Source organism: Xenopus laevis, chromosome 4L (genome assembly GCF_017654675.1).
Source record: "Xenopus laevis strain J_2021 chromosome 4L, Xenopus_laevis_v10.1, whole genome shotgun sequence".
Classification (NCBI taxonomy): domain Eukaryota; kingdom Metazoa; phylum Chordata; class Amphibia; order Anura; family Pipidae; genus Xenopus; species Xenopus laevis.
Window position 1 is genome coordinate 61,403,523 of NC_054377.1, and position 24,259 is coordinate 61,427,781.

General features: G+C 38.8%; 1 protein-coding gene across 3 annotated transcripts in view; it reads left to right on the forward strand.

Annotated features, from left to right (window-relative positions):
• The window catches only part of wtip.L (WT1 interacting protein L homeolog), an 82,149-nt gene that overhangs the window by 45,273 nt on the left and 12,617 nt on the right, over positions 1–24,259 (forward strand). For all 3 annotated transcript variants that reach the window (XM_041589077.1, XM_041589076.1, NM_001112895.2), the window contains 2 exons: positions 10,870–10,937; positions 23,429–23,491. In XM_041589077.1, coding sequence (XP_041445011.1) covers positions 10,870–10,937; positions 23,429–23,491 — 131 coding nt within the window. The remainder of the gene's footprint in view (positions 1–10,869; positions 10,938–23,428; positions 23,492–24,259) is intronic.

A 24,259-nucleotide genomic window follows, 5' to 3' on the forward strand; every position in this document is an offset into this window, starting at 1 on the left:
GGTTGTCCGCAAAATTGGACACAGTGGGGCTCATTTATCAACACTGGGCAATTTTGCCAGTGGGCAGTAACCCATAGCAACCAATCAGTGCTTGGCTTTTTTTCAGGCAACTGCAGGTAGATCAATGAAATCAATACTTTGATTGGTTGCCATGGGTAACTGCCCATGGGCAATATTGCCCTGTGTTTGTAAATGACCACCCCTGACTTAAATTTGTTTCATGCAGAACACACTGGGGCTCATTTATCAACACTGGGCAAATTTGCCCATGGGCAGTTACCTATAGCAACCAATCAGTGATTAGCTTTTTGAAGCCAGCTGCAAGTAGAACGATGAATGCAGCAATCTGATTGGTTGCCATGGGTAACTGCCCATGGGCAAATTTGCCCAGTGTTGATAAATGACCCCCACTGTCTAATACAGACTAGTCACATCTTGATTGCAAACTTCTGTTACGTGACATTACCCAGACATATGTACACCATTTTAATTAGACCTTTATAGTAAACCACATCATTGCCGGCCAGAATATAATAGTGTTCATTTGCATCTTGTAATAGGCAAGTAAAGCACCCTCGCAAACATATAAGTAATTATATTCAACAATATTATTTTTATAATATTATTTTGATTGCTTGAATTTCAAGAGGATTGTAGAAGGGGCCGACAGATGCAGGTGAGGGTGCTGGATGCTATACTGGTACAAAAAAGATGTATGCAAACATTTTACGGCTTTAGAGGAATTCTAATAGGATGATCAGACTTTGTGGGAATCCTTTATGTCTCCTTTAAGATACCAGTTTTCTTGGCTTTTTTTTTTTTTTACTATCATTAGTGTAGGACAGGATATCACATTAACTGACAAGTCAAAGGTCTCTCTCTCTATGAGAATTTCACTAGAAACATTTATCTATATTTGGAGATGAATAAAAATAATGACATACTATTTTGAGGTGGTTGTTTAGGGTAGAACTAAACAGGCGTTTTCGGACCGTTCCAACACGATCTGTCAAAACGCAGGTGTCAATTTGGATGCGCCGGAAATAAGTTCAGAGATAGAAATGTCGGATGAAGTCGCATCGTTCATCCGACACGGCCCGACTGTCGGATGCAGACGCTGCATGCTGCCTCTGCATCCGACAGGCAGTTTGTCACCCACTTACCAAGATGATAGTTGCCCCGTGTACCATTGCGTTATGGGTAGGATAAAAATCTGGAGCTGATGTATGATAAAGGAGCAGTGATTAATAGTGAGGGAGTCTGACTGAGCTGGAGGGAGGAGGGCAGAGGAATAATAAGGACAGTGTTACCAGTAGGAGAAAGCAGAAGCCTTCGGTTTATTGTCACACACCTGCTACCTAGAGTAATGTTTTCATCTTTCGGCACTGTCAGGGAAAGCAGTTAGCATACCTCCCAACTGTCCCGTTTTTACCGCAGTCCCGTGTATATTACTGAAATGTCCTGACTTTCTATTTGATTTCCTGCAGTGAACAGCCATAAAAGATACGTTTCTAACTTAATTGGCTTTTGGCGGAGAGCCCATAATATACACTTTTGTAACAATATAAAGGGGTTGTTCACTTTCCAAACACTTTTTTCAGTTTAGTTGTTTTTAAATAGTTCACCAGAACTTTTTTCAATTATTTTTTTTTTTTTACTGTTTTTCCAAGTTTAAAGTTGAATGTTCCTGTCCTTGGTGTTTTAGTCTGGCAGCTCAGTAATTCAGGTGCAGACTCTACTGTTTCAATTTGCAACATTTAGTTGATACATTTCTCAGCAGTATCTCAGGAGTATTAGCAACTATTGTATCAATTCTAACAGCTGCCTGTAATGAAACTCTGATTCTGCTCAGCAGGGACAAAGATGAGAAATGTATCAACTAAATGTATCAGTGTAGAACAGTTTACAGGGTCGGTGACAACCCCCCCCCCCCCCAGAGCTGCTTTAGCAGGTGAAAAATGACACTTTACACTTCAATATTAGATAAATGGTGACACATAGAAAATAAACAGTAATTGGGAAAAGTTGTTATTTCTGGTGAACTGTCTGAAAACAACTAGCTGTTTGAAGGTGAATAACCCCTTTAAAATAAGCAATGAAGCAATTGTAACAATTTAGGATAAGCTGGTCTCTTGGGGAAAATGTGACTTGCAGCTTAAAGGGCAATTCGCCTTAATTAGCTAAACTGTAATAACATATAAACCACAAAAATGTGTTCAAACTTTCATAACCTGCCAAATTTTGTAAAATGGACATGATAATTAGGGTGTGTGGCCACAAAATGGACGTGGTCTAAACATTTCCCGCACTCCACACTGCAATTTTTTTGTCCCTCTTTCTATTTACAAAATGTTAGGAAGTATGGTGTAGATAAGAGAGAAGGGTCATATACCTCCGGCATGTCTTTTTAGGGTAGTGGCCGACAGGGAGATTTGTCACCCGTGATTATTTATGCACAACTGTGGGCACCAAATCTCACAAACACAACCACAAAACCAACATATCGCAAAGTCGCACAAAGTCTCATCCCGCAGCAACTACAGACGATTTCGGAAGCACGAACTGATGCGTTTGTTTTATCACCTACAATTTAAATTATTTCCAGTGGGGACATGCATTTTTAGTGCGAGTGACAAATCTCCTAGTCGGTTGATCATGGCTTCTTTGCTGTTTCACCTTCTGAAGCCTATCCTATATTTCCACTTTACGTGCACTCTCATCCAGAATAGTAGTGCACCTGTAGCTCATTTAACAGAGAGAATAATTACTGTAAGCAGTCAGCAGTACACGGTAAACTGCATATATATTATATGCGAAGGCTTAATGCACTAGAAAATAAAATATCTCTAATTAGCTAAAATTAGGTTTTACTTACAGCTGATATCTACATTAATAGTCAGCCATTATTTATTTACCACTCATCTACTCAAGGTTTCATACATTTTAATGCTTAGGTATGCCGAGGTATAATTTTATGGCCATGTAAACATGATACAGGGCCTACATGTAGTACAGGTACGGGATGTGTTATCCGGAGACCCGTTATTCAGATAGCTCTGAATTACGGAAAGGCCATCTCCCATAGACTCCATTTTAATCAAATAATTTAAATTTCTAAACATGATTTTCTTTTTTCCCTGTATTAATAAAATAGTACAGGTATGGGATCAGTTATCCAGAAACCCATTATATAGAAAGTTCCAAATTACGGAAAGGACGTCTCACATAAACTCCATTTTATCCAAATAATCCAAATTTTAAAAAATAATTCCCTTTTTTTCTGTGATAATAAAACAGTACTGTGTAGTTGATCCAAACTAAGATATATGTAATCCTTATTGGAAGCAAAACCAGCCTATTGGTGTTGTTTATGTTTACATGATTTTCTAATAAACTTAAGGTATGAAGATCCAATTACAGAAATATCTGGAAAACCCCAGGTCCCAAGCATTTTGGATGGAGCATCCTGTACCTTGTACTTGATCCAAACTAAGATGCAATTAATCCTTATTGGAGGCAAAACAACCCTTTTGTATTTATTAATTGTTTAAAGGATTTTTTTAAAGACATTTTTTTTTTAAAAGTATTGTGATCCAGATCACGGAAAAAACCCTTATCTGAAAAGCTCCTGGTCCCAAGCATTCTGGATAACATACCTGTATACACATATCAGCACTAGTCAGTATATGTTACTGGAGGGCACTGAACCAACCACCCTTTATATCTATATCTATAATTAATTGAGTGGTCCTGCACTTTATAAAAAAGAATTGAAAACTGTGTAGATGAATGGCTTACACAAAATGCAATCTGACACAAATGCAATCTGGTTCCCTGGGCTAATTTTCCACACTGGAATATAGGAGAGGATCAGAAAAGAAATACTAGAAATAAGAATAGCAATAAAATTAACCACTCAAATTATTATATTTTACAGTTGTACTATAGTAGGGATGCTGCAAACTCAGAATTCTAGGATTCAGCCAAATGCTTAATCCCCACAAAAGATTTGGCTGAATCACAACTTAAATTTGCATATGCAAAATACCCTCCCTACAAAAATTTGCAGCATTGGAAAGAATCTTGCTTTTTGTAAAGTAATGTTGTTAGAGAGCAGCTGAAATCTAGTTTTTTTACATAACATAAAATTATGCTTTTAACCCTGTAAAGTAACCAAAAATGTCCAACTATACACCTATAGTCAACATAAGCTACTAAACATGGCTTGTATTGAAACTCAATTGCTGCATATTCTTTTAAATAATTCATATGCAGATGAAAGTGAATATAATTTCATTGTTAGGCACCATTTAATTATTCAAGTGAAATATTTATAGATTCTAATTAAAGCAATAGGCAGAACACATTTTTAATTGAAGTGCCATTTTTCAGGGTTCATGTTGGATGCAAGTGTTTGTTACCCTTAATTCATTTAGATATGCAATTTGCTGAAATGTTTGCAGTGTTAATAAAAGTTGTTTCATGTTTGCTTATCTGTGGAGAAGCAACTAGGAGTTTGACGGTATGAACCTAAATGCAGAATTTATATCAGTCTCTAGAAATACAACCTGTGTTAATAGTATTATCATTCTAATTACAATCAATTTTGTTTTTTTGTTTTTTTCTAACACTAGGTCTTGGATTTCTAAATATTATTATTCCTGGTGTAAAATATATTCTGTCATAAGCTCCATCATATTGTAAGGTGCTTTGACGGAAGTAAAAAATGAAAAAAAAGGTCAAATGTCATAGTAAGAGTGTTTCTCCCCACTGGAGCTGCTGCTAACAGAGGGGTTCCCCCATGCATCCTCCATTTACATGGCTGCTCCCGCCCGGTGTGGGCAACATAACTCTTTCCAGGGCCATTTTCATCTATATTTTAGTATGATAGGTGCCCCTAAAAGGCATAGTTCAGTGTAAAAATTAAAACTGGGTAAATATATAGTATGTGCAAAATAAAAAAATGTTAGCCAAAAATGTAATGTATAAAGGCTGGAGTGATTGGATGTGCAACAGAACAGAACCCCACTTCCTGCTTTTCAGCTCTCTTACTCTGAGTTAGTCAGCGACTTTAAGGGGGGTCACATGGTACATAGCTGTTAAGTGAGTTTGCTATTGATCCTCAGCATTCGGCTCAGATTCGAAAGCAAACTGTTATGACCCGTGTGCCCCCCCAAGTCAGTGATTGGTTACTGCCTGGTAACCAATCAGTGGAAACCAAGAGAGCTGCAAAGCAGGAAGTAGTGTTCTGGCTATTATGTTACACATCCACTTCAACCTTTTTAGATTACATTTTTGACTAACTATATTAGAAATGTTTTTTTATTTTGCACAGCCTGTCTATTTACCCAGTTTTTTATTTTTATACTGAACAATTCCTTTAAGCAAAGCTAGTTCCAGCCCTCTTCAACCCAACCTCTTGCTCCCAAGATATTTATGGTAAAGTTTACATGTGCCCAGAGTTTTTGAATATTTACTTTAACCACTAAGTTGTACCTTGCAGTGGCCAGGAGGGGGGAGGGCAAATGTTAGGCATCCCAGTTATTATTATCACTTGCCTGATAACCCCAGACGATTGCTCATATTCACTAAAAACTGCACTGGCCTTGGCTATTTGTGTAGAATAGTGATCCTCAACCAGTGGCTTGTGAACAACATGTTGCTCACAAACACATTGGATGTTGCTGCCATTGGCCATAAAATAGGTGTATTTTTTTTCATTTCTGGCTTGAAGACAAGCTGTATGTTTATATTATATTTTGGACCCAAAAATGGCTACTGTCTTTCAAAAATATTTTTGAAATAATTATTTGAAATGGCTTTGACTGATGGGTGTAATAAAGGTGCAGCCTGTGAGTCACCATTTAAACGTGCATTTGCTTAAGTTATTTTCTTATTACAATTTAGAAAAACTGCGCATGATTCCTGTAGCGTGGCGAATTCTTGTAAATGTCTCATTGTAGAAACTGTAAAGAACCCAAGTAATTTAGATTTCGGATGGCCATTATACTTTGGGGAAAGTAATGTAACTTTTGAATTCCTGCGCAGAATAATGGCCTTATTCATTCATGTAGATTGGAATCAGAGATTTACTCCCCTGACTAATTCTAGACATTACCACCACCCCGTTAAGGTCAGGAGGAGAGGCAGCCTAATGTATTTTCTTAAAGCATGAGGCCTTTGAGTGTGTGTGATTTAACTCCTTTGTGCTAGCAGACAGCAATGCATTTCAGACAGCATTCTCAGAGGACTTCCAAATGATGAGCTGATATGTTGTCATCGTGGGCCGCAGGGTGAGCATCCATAGCCTGTCTATGTTATTTCCCATCTTCTAGCAAGCGGGCCATAACAATACATTTATTATTACAAAGAAGTGACAAGGAGTTTACCTAGGAAATCACTTTTGTATTATTATGAGAGTTCACAGGAAAGCAGAGAAGACTGAAGAAGGCTAGAATAATATGCAAGAAATAAGAATCCCCAATCACCACAATAGATTTTGCCACAACTGCTATAATAGCGGAGGCTTCCATGCAGAACTGTAGTACCCACCTTCCCTAGCAGATAAGTGCATACAGTTATGGTGTGCAATTTAGTACATAAGTGGGAATATGCAGGGGTCAATAATCCTTTAGGATGTAAACATATCTATGCACCTGTATAGACTTTGACTGTTGGCTGGGGCCAATGATAGCCCAATAGTAAAGTACACAAGTAGCAAAGGAACATATATGGATGCAAGTAACTTCTAAATAGCATCAGTGTGAGTTACATTTTCTGTGTATTTTAGTGCATTGCACTAAAGACTTTTGTCGAGGCTCATTTGGGGGTGCTTATGTTAAAGATCAAGATATTATGGGTCATTCTTGAAAGTGCAAGAGCTCTGAGCACTGGATGAAAAATTTGGTGCTCTGTAACAAGCACAATATCAGGAGGCACAGCTAGCTATGTCCTTATGCATCCATACCCCCCCCCCCCCGGCCACCACCACCACAACCAGCACTGTATTATTAAAGGGAGACATAGATCTCTGGAATTCAAAAGAGAGTGCAGAAGCCTGGGTCTTTTTGCGCACACCCAGAACACCCAGATGCAGTACTCAAAGTGAGATTCTTTTGCACATTACACGCTGTGTATGGGTTTGCAGATGAACCGTATTGCCTTTTTAAAATGTCTTTCAGCTCCAGTTTCTCCTTTTACTGGTTTTCATTGGAGAATTGTATGAAATCAAGACAATATAACCATTTAAAATACATACTGTTTAGACTACATGTCCCATTGTGCTCTGGCTGTAAGTTGATTGAATGGGGTAAATAATTTTGTTCCTGTGGTGAGGAAATGCTTTTAGTGCATCAGAGATATGCTTAAAGGGGTTCTTCACCTTTGAGTTACACTAACTTTTAGTATGATGTAGAGATTGATACATATTTGCAATTGGTTTTAATTTTTTATTAGTTGTGGTTATTTAGCTTTTAATTCAGCAGCTCTCGAGTTTCAGCAGTTTCAGCAATCTGGTTGCTAGGGTCCTTACAGATCATTCATTCTTTAGATGGGGTCAGTGACCCCCATTTGAAAGCTAGAAAAAGTCAGAAGAAAAAAGCAAATCATTCCCAAATTATAAAAAATAAATAATGAAGACCAATTGTAAAGTTGATTAGAATTGGCTAATCTATAACATACTAAATGTTAACTTAAAGGAGAAACAAACCCTTAATAAAAAAAAAACCTCCTACCCTACATAGAACCCCCTTCCCAGCCTATCTGCCCCCACCCCCCAGGCAAAAGCCCCTAACTCTTCTCTTTGGTAATCTTTGGAATGAGACCGGAAGTGGTGCATGCGCAGTTGGAGCAATTTTCTGTCTTGCGCCAAGTGCGCATGCGCTGAAACTCGCAGAAATATCCGGTGCGCCGGTTTCATTCCGAAGATTACCAAAGCGGCTGAAGATGGTGTCCTGAACTCCTCTGGACAGAATCTGCACGGAGGGGTAAGTAAAGAGTTAGGGGCATTTGCTCGGTGGAGGGAGTCTATGTTGGGAAGGGTTTTTTTTTATTAAGGGTTTGTTTCTCCTTTATAGGTGAACCACCCCTTTAAGTAAAGCAAATAAACTGCAGGCAGAACAAACAGATGTGTGCTCACGTAGGAGTGAATTCACTATGCTTACTGTCTAGTCCCAGGCTATAAAGAGAGAGAGAGACTCATGCTGTACTACACACCTCAGCAGCTTGCCTAACCTGAGATCCTGCACAAAAGGCTTGAATTTTATAACAAATTCCCACAATTCTTTCCAGGGGAAGGACTGGGCCCCTCTCCTCCATACATGTCAAATCCTACTGCCGGCCTTTAATGAATAGGAGTCGTTGGTGACCTCAGACTCCAGGAATGTTGCTTATCTACACAGTACTTTTTATTTTAGCAACATGCTTTCTTTCCCTGCCTTTCTGTTTGGAAAGTTAAGATCCATCAGCTCTCACATTTGCGTATAGCCCTGTGTGCCATAATGGAACAGGAAAACAGAATGTGAAGGCTAACTGACATAACTATTTATTCCTTCAATGACAGCATACTGTATTCTATAGGGATGAATAATGCAAAAGATTCTTAAATCAAGTGGACTACATTTTCCATCTGCTGCAAAACTCTATATGCAAGTATCACAGCCCCTTGTCAGAACAATGCAGAGTGTATTGCAACTTGTCTTCCTGAATAATGTGATCCAGGCCCTGGATTTAGTAGATATTATTTGTAGTGTGCTGGACGCAAAAAAATTGATGTGAAGAGGTGTTGTGCACTGCTAGACACCATGCGAGTTACAACTGGTTGTAAAGTATAACATAACTCCACAAATACAGCTTCAGCTTGCTGTATGATTATTTTCTAACAGGCAAAAGCGCCTGCTGTGTGCTGTCCATGTTGCCCACCCTCCTCAAAGTGGAGAACCCAAATAATCAGAAAAGTTTTTATGGCTTGAATAGGCTGTTGTGTGACCATGGGAAGACATAAAGGGAGCTAACAGATCCAGACCCCACAATGAATAACCAACTGTGGATTTGTCTAGGAGTCCTATTATAAAGCAGGCAGGGTTTCTTAATATGCCAGGAGCTTGCTTTAGTCTGGGAGGGACTCTATCTTTATTCATTGTACTATATACACTCAAGTTTGTTTTGTTGGGGGGGGGATGTATTTGCCTCTCTTTAGGGTTTTGCATATGTGGTCTTTTGTTTTTATAGAATGGGCTCTTATATTTCTTAGACTGGATTGGTATCCCAAATACAGGAGCATATTATAGTGATTTATCACTGCTACAAAACTGAAGAACTGTTCTTCAAGCATGATAATGTCCATACAGCATGAGACTAGCACATACATCAAATGCACATTCTAAACTGCCCCTACACAGAGGTTCAGTGTGTACTAAATGTTTCTAGATAACTCTTTACAAAGGGGAACATTAGGCTCACGCAACTCTTCTTTGTCGTCGGAGAGCTTGTAATCACACACAAAAATGGAGTGCTCACCTCAGACAATATATCCTTTCGGATCAGGTGCTTCTAGCAGTATTCGATCACACCTGCCACGGATCCAAACCTCAATTGTAGAAATCCAATATACTGCAGCACACTGTGACTTGTGTAAAATTTGAAGGTGTACTTTATTTGGCTCAAATACGAGCAGACATGTGGCAACGTTTCTGGCCTCGCAGGACCCTTTCTCAAGCCTGAGAAACGGTCCTGCGAGGCCCGAAACGTTGCCACATGTCTGCTCGTATTTGAGCCAAATAAAGTACACCTTCAAATTTTACACAAGTCACAGTGTGCTGCAGTATATTGGATTTCTACAAAGGAGAGCTTGTAATCAGGCTGCAATCCAGCAGCACCACCACAGTAGGTTCTATCTATCCATAATGCAGAAACCTGTTATCCAGAAAGCTCAAATAGTCTCAGTAACAGTACCTTGTACTGTTACTGTACCTTGAACTAAGATATAATTAATCCTTATTGGAAGCAAAACCAGCCTATATTCTAGTAGACTCAAAGTTGGCCATACACTATAAGATCTGCTCGATTGCCAAACGAGCGGATCTTTCCCTGATATGCCCACCAACGCCCTAGGCCCGAATGATAGGATTACAACAAGGGGCATTTGGCTCCGACGGGTCGATTGCCTGAAAAACAAAACCTTCCTGATCAATTTCATGGCCAGATATCGATTGGGAAGACCCATCGGAAGCCCCCATACACAGGCAGATAAGCTGCCGAATTGGTGATTTTGGCAGCTTTAATCTGCCGTGTATGGCCACCTTAAGGTATGAAGATCCAAATTACAGAAATATGTTATCTGGAAAACCCCAGATCCCAAGCTTTCTGGATAACAGGTCCCTTACACGTGTTTGTGTGTATGTATTAGGGATGCACCGAATCCAGGATACAGTTCGGGATTCAGCCAGGATTTGGCCTATTTCGCTGGAATCCGTTTGCCCGGCTGAACCCAATCCAAATCCTAATTTGCATATGCGTATTAGGGGCAGGGAGGGAAATCACGTGACTTGTTGTCAGAAAACAAGGAAGTAAAAAATGTTTTCCCCTATCCCATCCCTAATTTGCATATGCAAATTAGGATTCAGTTTGGTATTCAGCCGAATCTTTCGCGAAGGATTCGGGAGTTCGACACGATCGAAAATAGTGTATTCAGTGCATCACTAATATATACACACTAGAAGCCTTTAATTTTTTAATTTTTTTTCTCTTCTTGGGGCTATCCGAGAAAAAAATCTTTGTTAAAAAAGATTTCACCATTGTTCTTATATAATTTGTTTTTGCATGTGTTTTTATCTGCCATCTCCTTATATAAAACATATTTTATTTTATTAGGGAGAAGACTTAGAGGTAAAGCTTTCTACAATGTCAATGGGAAGGTATACTGTGAAGAAGATTTCTTGGTAAGTTAAAGCCACTGGACCAAATGGTATAATCTTTCTGATGTTTCACATCTAATTATTAAGTAACTTAAGTATTAAGTAACTTTAGAGCAACTCTAAAGGTGCAGCCAAAGCAAAACAAAACTGGGTCAGATTACAGTGCTTATTTCATTCACACCACTGCCCCCCGGATTCATTTTTTTTTGTCTATTGCTAATTAATGGCTTTTCAAGAAATGTTGCCACTTCGCAAGTGACATAAGTAAATGTACAGTATTTGGATTTAAAGAAACCCGATCCGAAACGCAGACATAAATAACGGGGAACTTGGAAAGAGCTGGAGTATCTAGTGGTCATTATATTTACTAGTGCATTTGTGGAGTTGCTCTGAACTTATGCCATTAAAGTTAATATTTAGGAAAGTCATATGAAGAAATGTATTGAGGTGTTGCTGAATAAATTGCTCTGTAGGTTTGAAGATGCAAATTAAGTGTGAGGGGGTACAGTTTTTGGAGAAAGAGGGGTAATTTTAGCTGCTGAGATTGGCATGGATTGTAGAGGTGAAAGTTGAAACTCTCCTAAGGAAATAAGATGAACACATGCAAAAGGGTTTTATTTGTTGCAGGCATGATGCATTGAGGGAAAATCAAAGGCAATATCTAGGCATTGGCAGGGCAGTTATTAGAAATCATGGGTCCCCATAGAACATAGCAGGGATCTCCTCCCATTGGGACCTGGGTTATAAGCCTCCTGGTCAGTGGACTTTACCAACTAAAGTAGAATGGGGCCACAGTTTTAATAAAAGTGTTCATGCAAATAGAACACGCCTCGTCATGATTCATCCTGGCTATGCTCGGTTATGGTCAAACACACCCATGATATTTTGACTGTTTCACATTAGAGGTCCTGAAGAGGTGTAAGGACCTGCCAGGACTCCCTCCATAATTGTAGCCCTGTGCACTGGAGTCATGTCTGTAATATTATAATTTGTATAATTTATATGTATAATTTGTTCAGCTATTTAAAGCCAACATTCGGTATTGCTACTTTCTTACCCTACTGTAGTTTTTTGCACCTCCATCCATATTTTGAACCATCCCTTGGAATATTTTATCATGCCCCCTATATCTTCAGCATTTGAAACACTGGGCAGAATGATGTACTTATAACACATATATAATATGATGGTATGTCTAAGGATCCTGCTTTTGTAAACGATGGCAAAATTCAGTTAAAAAAAAACAGTTGTGGAGCTCTGTCAGCTCTGCTTCTCTAAATGTTCTGGGGCATCTGAGGACTTTTCTTTCCCTAAGCATTTTCCTTGCATTAGAGCTATATATCAAAAGGTTTTCTGTTGGTTAATCCTCATCTTCAGACTAATGCAAAAGGTGCCAACCTGCTTTTAAATGAGCCATCGCACCTGCCTCTGCTGTCAGTTTGGCCCACAAATCACTGCGCTCTAAAGAGTTACAGACAAAATTTGTCCTTTGTATTGGTGTATGTGACACCGGAATTCAGAGTGTAATTTCGGAGAGTAAACATTGGGCCCATTGAAAGGCAGAAGCTTGAATTTCAGCTTGAAAGCTGGCAAAGCCAGTGTCTCCCCCACATCTGGGTATAGCACTACTAAGAAGCAATACTGGTTTGTCTGCAGTGTGTCATCAGGGCATACAATGGCGCTTTGTTAAGTAGTGGAGCTCTGTCACAACTGTGCATTGTAGGCTCAGTGGATTTGCTGTCTCCCGCCGACGGAAAGGGAGCTAGCATTTGCATCGTTTTAAACAAATGTCTCTCAGCTTTCAGTGGAAGGAGGAGGAAAAAAGCCCTCTGTTCATACACACTGAGGAGGTTAATGAAACATTATTTTGAAATCATTTGGCCAAGAATGGCTTAGTTATTTGTGTGTGAGAGGAAAGAAACTGTTTTGATTCTAGCGAGCGATTTCCCTTGCGCAAAACAGTGACATTTAAGAACATGTCCTACACTTTCATTAAATAATATCCGAGCACCCTTTTAGAAAGCCACAAATCCATTGCTATCATGGGGAATAGGGAATATTTGTACTGTTTGTGGCCTCTTTCCAGAAATGGACCTCTGTGATGTATTCTTAAAGGAACCGGTCAGTATAAAAACTGGATTGGCTGTGCAAAATAAAAAATGTTTTCAATATAGTTAGTTAGCCAAAAATTTAATTTATAAAGGCTGGAGTGACTGGGTGTCTAACATAACAGAACACTATTTCCTGCTTTGTAGTTCTCTTGGCTTCAACTGATTGGTTACCAGGCAGTAACCAATCCGTGCCTTGAGGAGGGGGAACATGGGTCATATCTGTTGCTTTTGAATCTGAGCTGCATGCTAAGGATCAATTGCAAACTCCCTGAACAGTTATGCCCCCCTTAAAGTCACTGACTAACTCAGAGTTAGAGAGCTGAAAAGCAGGAAGTAGTGTTCTGTTCTGTTAGAGATCCAGTCACTCCAGCCTTTATACATTACATTATTGGCTAACTATATTAGAAATATGTTTTATTTTGCACAGCATTTACCCAGTTTTTATTTTTACACTGAACTGTTCCTTTAATATGCCCATTTACCTTTATTACAAGCAATTTGTGAATATTTCTGGAGAACGGAAACGTTTTTATGGAACTCCATATGGTTAGCCTAGGTGCCTGTTTAAGTGGTGTCAGTATCTTTGTAAGAGAATGGGATTTTTTTTACCTAATTGCTTTTGAATAGTGTTGGTAAGGATGAGTAAATTATGAAATATGTCCGTCTCCTTAAGAAATGATGTGGGTGTGAAATGTGTTTCAGGAATGAGACAGTGTATAGAGATTTCTCAAATGCCTCAGCAGTTCCATTCTGTGTCCTGTCATGTTTTAGCCAGCTGTACAGAATGAAATATGTTTCCTCTCATTATAGGATCTTCTGTTTGTTTACTTACATGTTGGCTTTTCTTAAACACTTTTTGAAACATTGCCAGTGGGACATATTCAGTTTTGATTTAAAGGAAATTGGACTCGTTTATAAACACTGTTGGTCAGATTTGCACCTGGGCAGTAACCCATGGCAACCAATCACATTTTTGCTTTTTTTTTTTTATATATATATATTTTTATTTGTCCTGGTTTGCAGATTCCATTGTGTTTGTTAATCGGCCTATTTCCTTTTTGTTGTATGTTTAAAGAATCATCCTTTTTGAGATGCATTCGCCATTTTTAAGATATGAATTCACATTTTCAATTAGCCCTTTTTTTTAAATCCTGTGAGGTCATCCGTTCATAAACTCATTAATGTGACACATTTTTAGGTGTGAACTAGAGGTTTTGTTGCAAATCATTAAACGCTAAACTCCTGCAGGAAAATTAAGATAGCCCAGATTCCTTGAAAGAAAGAGGTCACTTATTTTTAGATTGCCCTGTGCTATTTACAGAATAGGCCTAAAAACATATCAGTCTAAAGACAACCGCACTCTCGCTATATTCTAGAGCAGTGATCCCCAACCAGTAGCTCGTGAGCAACATGTTGCTCTCCAACCCCTTGGATGTTGCTCCCAGTGGCCTCAAAGCAGGTTCTTATTTTTGAATTCCAGGCTTGGGGGTACGTTTTGCTTGTATAAAAACCAGATGTACTGCCAAACAGAGAATCAATGTAGGTTGACAGTCCACATAGGGGTTACAAAATGGCCTATTACATCCCTTATTTGGCACCCCAGGAACATTTTTCATGCTAGTGTTGCTCCCCAACTTCTCTTACTTCTGAATGTTGCTCACGGGTTCTAAAGGTTGGGGATCCCTGTTCTAGAGTATGCAGTAAATCAAGAGCATTGAGGGCCTAATAACAACTGCAAAACTTGCTAGCTTGTGCTCCAAAATATCTTTCCTTGTTTCTCATACAAATGCTCCATGCATTTATGTCCGGGCTGCTTAAGATTTGCTGAAAAGCAGGTCGGCCTTGATAGATTTAGAGCACTATTTAAAGTCATTGACCTTAGCTAGGTGAATAACATATACTTACCAGCATGAAACTGGTGTTTAGATGCAGAAAATCCATCAGCAAGAACTTAAGCAGTAGAGGTAAAAAAAATGTGCTCCATAAAGCTAATATTATATATTATCCCCACTATAGAGTAGGTGATGTTCCTATTTGATGTTGTGAAAATAAATCTTATTACACATACTTTTTAACATCTAGTTCACAATACATCCTGGCATTTCCTTTCAAATAAATTAACTTTTATCTGTTCAGCAAATCCTGTATATTGTCCAAACAAATTGTCACACTAAAAATAGCATTTAGCTTAAAGTGGACCTGCCACCCAGACACAAAAATCTGTATAATAAAGGTCCTTTTCAAATTAAACATGAAATCCAATTTAATTTTTTCATTAAAGCATTCATAGCTGTTGTAAGCTCATTTAAAAATCTCAGCTGTCAATCAAATATTGTCTGCCCCTCCTCTATGCCATGGACATAGAGGCGGGGCAGACAATTACTTTCACTTTCCATTCAGCACTTCCTAGATGTCACTGCTCTCCACACACTCCCCCGTTCTCTTTAACATTGAATTGTGTAGCCAGTGCATGGGAATGGACATCGGGTCCCCCATTCTGGTTCACAAACAAGATTCTGAGATGATGCAAGGCTTGCCTTAAAAACAGTGTCCACAAAATGGCTGCTGCCTGCTTGCTATAATTTTGAATTCCCAAACAGAAGGAATCAAGATTCAAATAATTTATAGAGTGTAATTAAAGTTTATTTTGCTTGACTAAAATGATAAAATAGGATTTTGAATATTTTTTTTGGGTGGCAGGTCCCTTTTAAAGGATAACTAAACTCCATCCCCATGTTTTTTTTTAAACACGGGTGTCCCGGCCCCTACCTCAACTTCATGGACCTGGTGTGCAAAAGTAAAGATGGCTTCCAAGAAATCAACCCTTAGGGTGAAGATACACTGAGCTACTAGTAGCAGCGATTTGTCACCACTACAAAATAGACAATAGTGATAATTGGCTTTGCTAAGAGACGATGTGTGTTTTAGCAGAGGCAGAGTATTGTCTATGGCAGGGTATTTTGTAACAACGAGTAGCTGCTAATGGGATCTGTTATCTAGAAACCCATTATCCAGAAAGCACAGAAATGCGGAAAGGCCATCTAACATAGACTCAATTTTATCCAAATAATCCACATTTTTTCAAATTAATATCTTTTTTCTCAGTAATAATAGAACAGTACCTTGTACCAATCTAAGATATACTTAATCCTTATTTGGAGCAAAATCAGCCTATTGGGTTTATTTAATGTTTCAATGGTTTTCTAGTAAAAATAAGGTATGAAGATCCTAATTATAGAAAGATACGTTACCCAGGTCCTGAGCATCCTGGATAACAGGTCCCATACCTGTAGTAGCAGCTACTTGTGTTTTAGCAGAGGCTAAAACATCTAGTCTCTTAACAAAGCCTATTGTCTATTTTGTAGCTGTGGCGAGTAGCTACTACTAGTAGCTCTGTGTGTCTTCACCCTAAATGTAGAGATGCACAGAGAGGCTGGTGACTGCCATGTTCAACCAGGCTCCATAGTAGTAATTACGGGCAAGAGCACGTGCCATGGAAACCAGTAGTAGGTCTGTTTCCAGTGTGCTTGCTTCTGACCATTGTAAAGCTCCGCATTTGGAGACCAGCTGTCACAGCACTCTTGATGTGGCGAAAGAGTGGGCAGAGGGGCCTCTGCAGGAAGCCAGAAGTTAAAAAATATAGAAGTTAAGCTCCCCATTAAACATAAACAAAACTGTTTTGAGATCAAAACAAGAATTCCACATTTTCTTGGAACAAGAATTTACTTTCTTTCATTGCATAATGAAAGAAAATATAATTTTAAGCAACTTTCCACTATATGTGTTAAAATGTATTAATAGTTTTAAAGTTATGTATAAATGTTATTGCGATGGAAAGCAGTACTTGTATCTTTGTATTCTGTACTGTGCTGGTTCTGAGTTTTCAAACAATGTCGCAGAAGTCAGCTGATTAACGGACCTGGAAGAGAACTGACTGCAACATTTGTTTTGTGCGATATCCTTGACTGTCTCGCATGGCTTGGCTGCAGACGTAGTTCTATTTAGCCTGTCTCCTGTAGCAATCAGTTTGCTTGGACAACCAAAGCTGAGTTTATTTCTGGGGGTTCCCTGGAGCCATATGTTCACAATCTATAGGAATAAACCCAAATTACAAATGACATATGATTGACTTAAGCTCCCCAAAGACGCGATGATTCTTCTTGCCGAACAACCAATTTTAGGGAAATCCGACCAATCCTCCGAAATTATTGTGCGGTTAGTGGGATTCGAACGATCGTACAGCTTGCATTTTTTCGGGCGACATCTGTCAGAAAATTGAGCTTAAAAATTGCGGTTAAAAAATCTTTATCAGTCCCAGTGCAATCTATCTATGTTTGCAGGGCCAAGCAGGCAGCTCCCCTTTGTTTTCCTGGCAAATTGGGCTGATAGTTCCGAGAAAATCATGGTCTCACGGTGAGGATCGGATCTTTTAAAAATCTCAACATCTATGGCCAGCATCTGTAATGTGAATTTACAACGCTTCATTGTTGGCTTGGTACTAAGTACATCACCAATACCAAACATTTACAAAAAGAAACTACATAGCCTAATAATAGGCTCACTGGAAAATGCTAGTGACATTAGTGTAGTATGTTTGGTTCTATAAATATAGCACCTTTCTATGAAAAAGGCTGCATCTGGTTCTGAGTGTATTTAATACTGACTGTGTATTAGAGTTGGATTTAAAGGGGACCTGTCACCCTAAGAAATAATGATATCATGATAGTTGATCAAAATAAAGTTTACTCACACTATATTTATTATTTCATTTTTGTTTTCTTCACTCTTGGAATTCACAATCATACTAAGCAGGCAGGTGCCATTTTGTGATAAGGCAAGTTGTTGATCACCCCAAAATCTTGTATATGTACCAGAATTGGGGACCTAATGCCCATGCACGGTACCCTACGCAATTATAGATTGTGAGGAGGAAGGGGAAATGTAAGGAGTGTAGTGACATCTAGGAAGTACTGAATGGAAAGTGAAAGGAAGTGACTGCCCGCCTCTATGCCTGAGGCATAGAGGAGGGGCATGCAATATATGATTGATGGCTGAAACTATTAAATGAGATGGTAAAAGGTATGGATGTTTTAAAGAAAAAAATAATTTTGGTTTCATTTTTAGTTTGCAAATTACTTTCATTATACAGCTTTTTATGTGTGGGTGACAGGTCCACTTTAAACAGATGCAGTACCAAGTTTCTTTGTAATACAACAACACAAGGAATACAACATATTGACTGAGCCACAGAGGGAAATAGTAGGTAAAAACATATATAAAGCATATCTAATGTAAAAAAGTTACTTTCTCATTAGACTCCTAGGCAGCAAAACTTATGCACTCTTCTTTTAGGAAGCAGAATGACAATAGAACACTTATTTTTTCATGCATGCTTTTCCCCTTTCAACCACTCTACAGTTTGACTGCCTTCTGAGATACCTCTGCCACTAATTCCCTAACAAGGCCACCAAGCCTTAGGTGTTAACCCCAAAACAGGTCAATATAATGCAACATACGCTGCCATATGCAGCCTTAGATCATCCAAAAAAAAACTATACGTGCACCAAGAAAAAAATGATTCAGTCAGGATTGAGGTGAATGGAGCACCTGTAAATGAATAAAAGGATTAGGACAGCTTAGAGTCATCCCCACTGACCATGTCTAATGCCTCACACAAATCACAGGGCAAAGCAGACATGTTTAGCCATCTAAAGATCTAAGAGGAAACTGCTTAAACCCTTGCATAAGATATTTGGCCGATTTTTACACAAGCAGTTATGTTTCCCAGTTCACTAAATGGTTGAAGAGAAGCAAATCCTGACTAAAGATTATCTAAGGACAAGGAAATAGACACCCTCTTTCGTTTCAATGACTCCCATAAGACTGATTGGCTGGTATTCAGGCTGGCAAAATGCACAACCAAGTCCTTAGGCTAATTCCACATGTGGCATTTTTATGCTGCATTTTTTTAAAAATAATTTGGCAGTGTAATTAGAACATAAACCCCAGCAGATTCAAGCTGATTTCTGCCAGTTTTTTTCTTTTAACGTTACCATACGCTTATCAGTAAGTTCTCCATGATGCATTGCATAATTATTGATGCATTGCATTGATAAAGGGCCTTGCCCGAAACATGTAGTGTGCCTACACTGCTAATAAAAACACATTGCAGTTTAAAAATACTGCCTGGAACTGTTTGATTCAACTATTGTACCCGGTGTAACACAAACACCTGAATCTGCAGCCATAAGGAATCGAAAATTGGTGCCTGAACCAAATACTTATTTACTATAATTATGTATATGTAATGACGCTGGTCACCAATTCTATGAAGTTCCATGCTCCGTGTAATGATGCAGTGCCAGTCTCATGAGAATTGCTGGTGCCATCTTGAAAACACAGCGTATTTCAGCCACATGTGGTGGGTACAATTGTGTTTGCATTGGAGTCAATATTCAAGGAAAGTTTATGGTGTTTTTTGTTGTGTACTGTCCTGCGTTGTTTGATGTTTTTACACCCATCAGAAATGCATGAGTGCCATTTGGCTGATCGAGTTTATTTCAATATGAATGCATTATTGATGTAATTACAGGGGATTTTTAAAAACACCTTGGAGGTGAGAACCTCATAGGGAGCTAGCTGGAAAGGGTAAATTGTAGTGAAATAAAATCTATATGTAGGGTGATTAAAAGTGAGCCTGCTGTGTATGAGTGAAATTCAACCCTGTTCTCGCAAGACCTGACTGAGGAAGCAGGAGATCCATCAAGCATTGATCACCAAGGGCTTCCAGCCAAAGTCAGTACCTGTACAATGTGCAAGGCCCTGTTTAGTAAAGGAAGCTTTTTCCCACCTCTGGACTTTTATTGTGTTTTCTATTCACAGTTACAGTATTGAGGATTTTTGTTCTAGATCACAGCTCTAGCCACTGTGTACTTAGCTATGAAATGGTTTACGATTCTACAAATCATATGCAAGTTAATCAATAACTGGCAGTATCGACTTTCACATTCCTTATCAAATGACAACCATATGGCTGGTTTTACAATCACTCTGAGGAGATTTCTGAGTGAGCCCAGTCACTGCTATTGTCAGTCTGTCGCTGCCTGCTAGACACTCCGCTCCCCACCTGTTTACAGATGCCCCTCATAACCTCAGGAAACTGGCCAGATGGTCGCAAAGATAGGACGGGTATAGAGAAGGGTTTTTTAGGAGTAGTGAATCCGTGTAATGCTCACAGAATATATAGTCATCCAGTCATTATTTATTCAAAGGCTACATGTGAAGGGCTGAGACACGCGTGGAGATTCGGGGAGGCCTCTTCTTCAGGCAACTAATCTCTCCAAACTGCTTTCACGCCGGCTAGAATCTAATCGCCAGTGGGATGGCACTCGGAGCGCTTCGTTTTCCGAAGTCGCCCGAATTTTGCGAAACCTCGGGCTATTTCGGAAAACGAAGCACTTCGAGTGCCATCCCACTGGCGATTTAGATTCTAGCTGGCGGGAAGGCATTTCAGGGAGATTAGTCGGCCGATGAAGAGTCGATTTGTCGATGGGCGACTAATCTCCCCGAATCTCCACGTGTGTCTCTGCCCTAAGGGAGAAAATATCTCTACATATTAATTTCTACATGTGAGAAGAAGTTAACATCTTGTTTTTCTCCACTTTAGTACATGAAATAGTACAGGCCTCTGTATTATATTAAAGTAGCAGTAACATGCTACATAATGAGAGTTATTTATCTGGGCAGCAGTATGAGGGTGCTGGTTTTCTGTGTATGCTCCTAGTATATATGAGAGTTCCTCTATGTCAGAGATTTTATTCTTTGGGTTAGGGGGCACTACAGTGATCAAGCCCTTTATGGCTCATAACAAAAGTCCAAACATGATGCGCTCTCTAGATACTATCAGATCTAGTTACAGAGAGTGTTTTTGGCAGCACATATCTCAAAGAGGCTTGTTCCCGATACCAGGTCAAGGCTTTAGCCATTACCACACAGTAGTGGATGTGTATAGTATAGCACGCTACGATCTCCTTCCTTCTACACAGATTTGTCATTCACAATCCCTGCTCCATTCTCTCCTGTTGTCTCTGCAGTCTCAGTGAATCCAGCTGGAGAGAAATAAAAGCTGTACGGGCCGGAGGGTTTTTTTTGGGGGGGGGGTTGCGTGCAAGTAAAGGCTAATTAACAATTCTTATTTTATTAGTAAACTTTTTATTATTAATAAAACAAAACCTCATATAAATGAAAACATGTTTGTAACAGTCGCCCGCAGTTCCAAGGATATCCAAAACTGTGAATATAAGCATTTACCCTCCAATTTCATCCTACTGGCCCTGACGCGGGCCCATATTTCACTGCTTGTATTGTGTTTTCTATTCACAGATACAGTATTGAGGATTTTTTTTCTAGGTCACAGCTCTAGCCACTAGCCGCTAGGTTGGAAAACATGTGCAACAGCACTGTTGACTCCATCCTTAAAAAAGTAATTCCTCCTGGCTGGTTACAGGGCTCAGCCATTCATTTATCAACACTGGGCAGATTTCCACCTGGGCAGTAACCCATAGCAACAAATCAAATTTCTGCTCTTTGTTGTTCTGCCTGCAGCCGGTTGTGCCGATGCTGATCACTGATTGGTTGCTATGAGTTACTGTCCAGATGCAAATATGCTCATCATTGTAAATGGTCTCTAGTGTATTTTGGTGCTATACGCAAGCAGTCCTAGTTACAGGGATGTATACAGTACATCGGCTTGTATTGGCACTGTTTCATACTTGCAGTTAAATGCAAACAACATAGAACTTGATGGCATACTTGAATGTTTTTTAGTCTTTGCTATCCATCTTTTGTGAGCTGCTGATAGACTTACAATGTCAGGAACGGTACATAGCAGCTTATGTGTCTGATATACTGATCAAATCAACCAGCTGTACATATTGCTTTGGGATCAATGTGTCCATGTATTCCCATTCTTTTCGGGTCTGCAATAAACCTGCACTAAAGTCGGCCTATTCCTAGACCATGCCATCAACTACAGTACTTATATGGGTCATGTTCTGGGTTACTTTAGCTTATCTAACTTCTACCCCCAGTGGCAAAACCATACCGTGTGTAGAACCCAATATATACAGCTGTTCCAAGATGAAAAGCTGTTGAATCAATCTTTTGGTGAAACATTTGTTGAAAAAATGTTTCCGAAGACATTTTCCCATTTGTCAAACCTTCACTGAAAAATGAATTGTCGAATGTCTGCAGAGCATTGCTAGTAGACATATTGTGTGCTTTTTATCTGTGCTAATTGTGGATGTTTAATCTGCTTGGATCCTATTTTTCCAAGTCATAACTTGTTTCTATTCACCCATGCCAAGATTATTAGAGCTCTCTCTTTTCTACCTTATAGTAATTTGTGGTCATTAATTAAGATGAAAGGAGAAATCCAGGGAAGCTTATTGCTTGAATTTATTTCTTGATGCCCTTGGAAAAGTCTTGACAGTAGCACCAAATCTCACAGTAACAGCTGAATAGAATAGACGCTAGAAAATCCATTGTGTCTTGGTTCCTTTTGCTGATTGTTGAGGGGGCATCATTTATTCATATAGTGCTATCAGCCCTTCAAAATTTTTTATAAAAAAATCTTTATTCAGTACATCAATCCAACGTTTCGGCCCACATTAGGGCCTTTTTCAAGGATCCTTGAAAAAGGCCCTAATGTGGGGCGAAACGTCGGATTGATGTACTGAATAAAGATTTTTTGAATTAAACAACAGAGCGAAATATATATATATATATTATATATATATATATATATATATATATATATATATATATATATATATATATATATATATATATATATATATATACATACACACAGATCCACGAGAAGCTGGCACTCTCGATATAGAGTGTTAGTATGCCTGGGTGCAGGAGCATCATTTAATCTCCAACAAATGCAAAAAGGATCAGCACTTTTATTAATAAATTGGCTCAAGACTAACGTTTTGGCCCCATCCAAGGCCTTTCTCACTTTGGGGCTGAAACGTTAGTCTTGAGCCAATTTATTAATTTTCTTTTGATGTTATCCGGAAACCCTTTATCCAGAAAGCTCCGAATTACGGAAAGCCTGTTTCCCATAGACTCCATTAAAATAAAAACATCCAGATTTTTAAACTTGATTACCTTTTTCTTTGTAATAATAATAAAACCGTACCTTGTACTTGATCCAAATTAAGATACGATTAACCCTTATTGGAAGCAAAACCAGCCTATTAAAGATCCAAATATCCAAAAGCCCCGATCCCGAACATTCTGGATAACAGTTCCCATACCTGTATATATATTTTTATAAACCTGTGTTTTATAGAGAATTCAGCTACTGATTTGTGCTTTCTATTCTGTTTGTTACAGTATTCTGGCTTTCAGCAGACGGCAGACAAGTGTTTTGTTTGTGGGCATCTGATAATGGAAATGGTAAGTATGATTTCTTGCTTTGCTTCCTACATTGTTCTACAGCTTGTAAAATAGATTTCTTTTTGTTTTAGTGCTGTTCCAGTTTTATTTGTTAAGTGTAAAAAGTGTTCTGGCACAGCAGGGTGCCTTCTCGCCAAACAACAGACTCACTAAGGTTTAAAACACATTGTTTGGAATCTGATCAGCATATTGCCCTGGATCTGTTTTAAACCCTTTTATCCTTTCCTCTGTTATAATAAAGATAAAACTTGATCCCATCTAAGATATAATTAATGCTCCTTGAAGGAAAAACAATCCTTTTCAGTTTAATTAATGTTTACATGATTGTTTTAGTAGTCAAAGTAGGGTAATCCAAATTACAGAAAGATCCTTTATCCAGAAAACCCAATACTTGTTTATGCTGTAAGGTGTGGTATTGTTTGCTTTTTCACTAAACCAAATTCCCATTGCAGACTACTTTTATTTCGTGTTTATGCCTCTCTTTACAGTAGCTCAACCTAGCATGTTTGATAAATTGGGGTAAAATTAATCTTGGCTTTTGGGGAGTTTCAGGAAGTATAAATCATATGTTCATCTTATGCTTAAGCTATGTCAGCCTGGTTGTTTAAAATGTTTTGAAAGCATAAATAAAAAAGATGTGAAGCATTTTATTTTCAAATTCCTGAATTGTATATGTTTTACAGTAAAACATTCATCAATATGAATTTCCCGCTGTGGGCATTGCATGCATCAGAGCAAGTTACAGCTCTGTAGTATGAGTGAATGTGG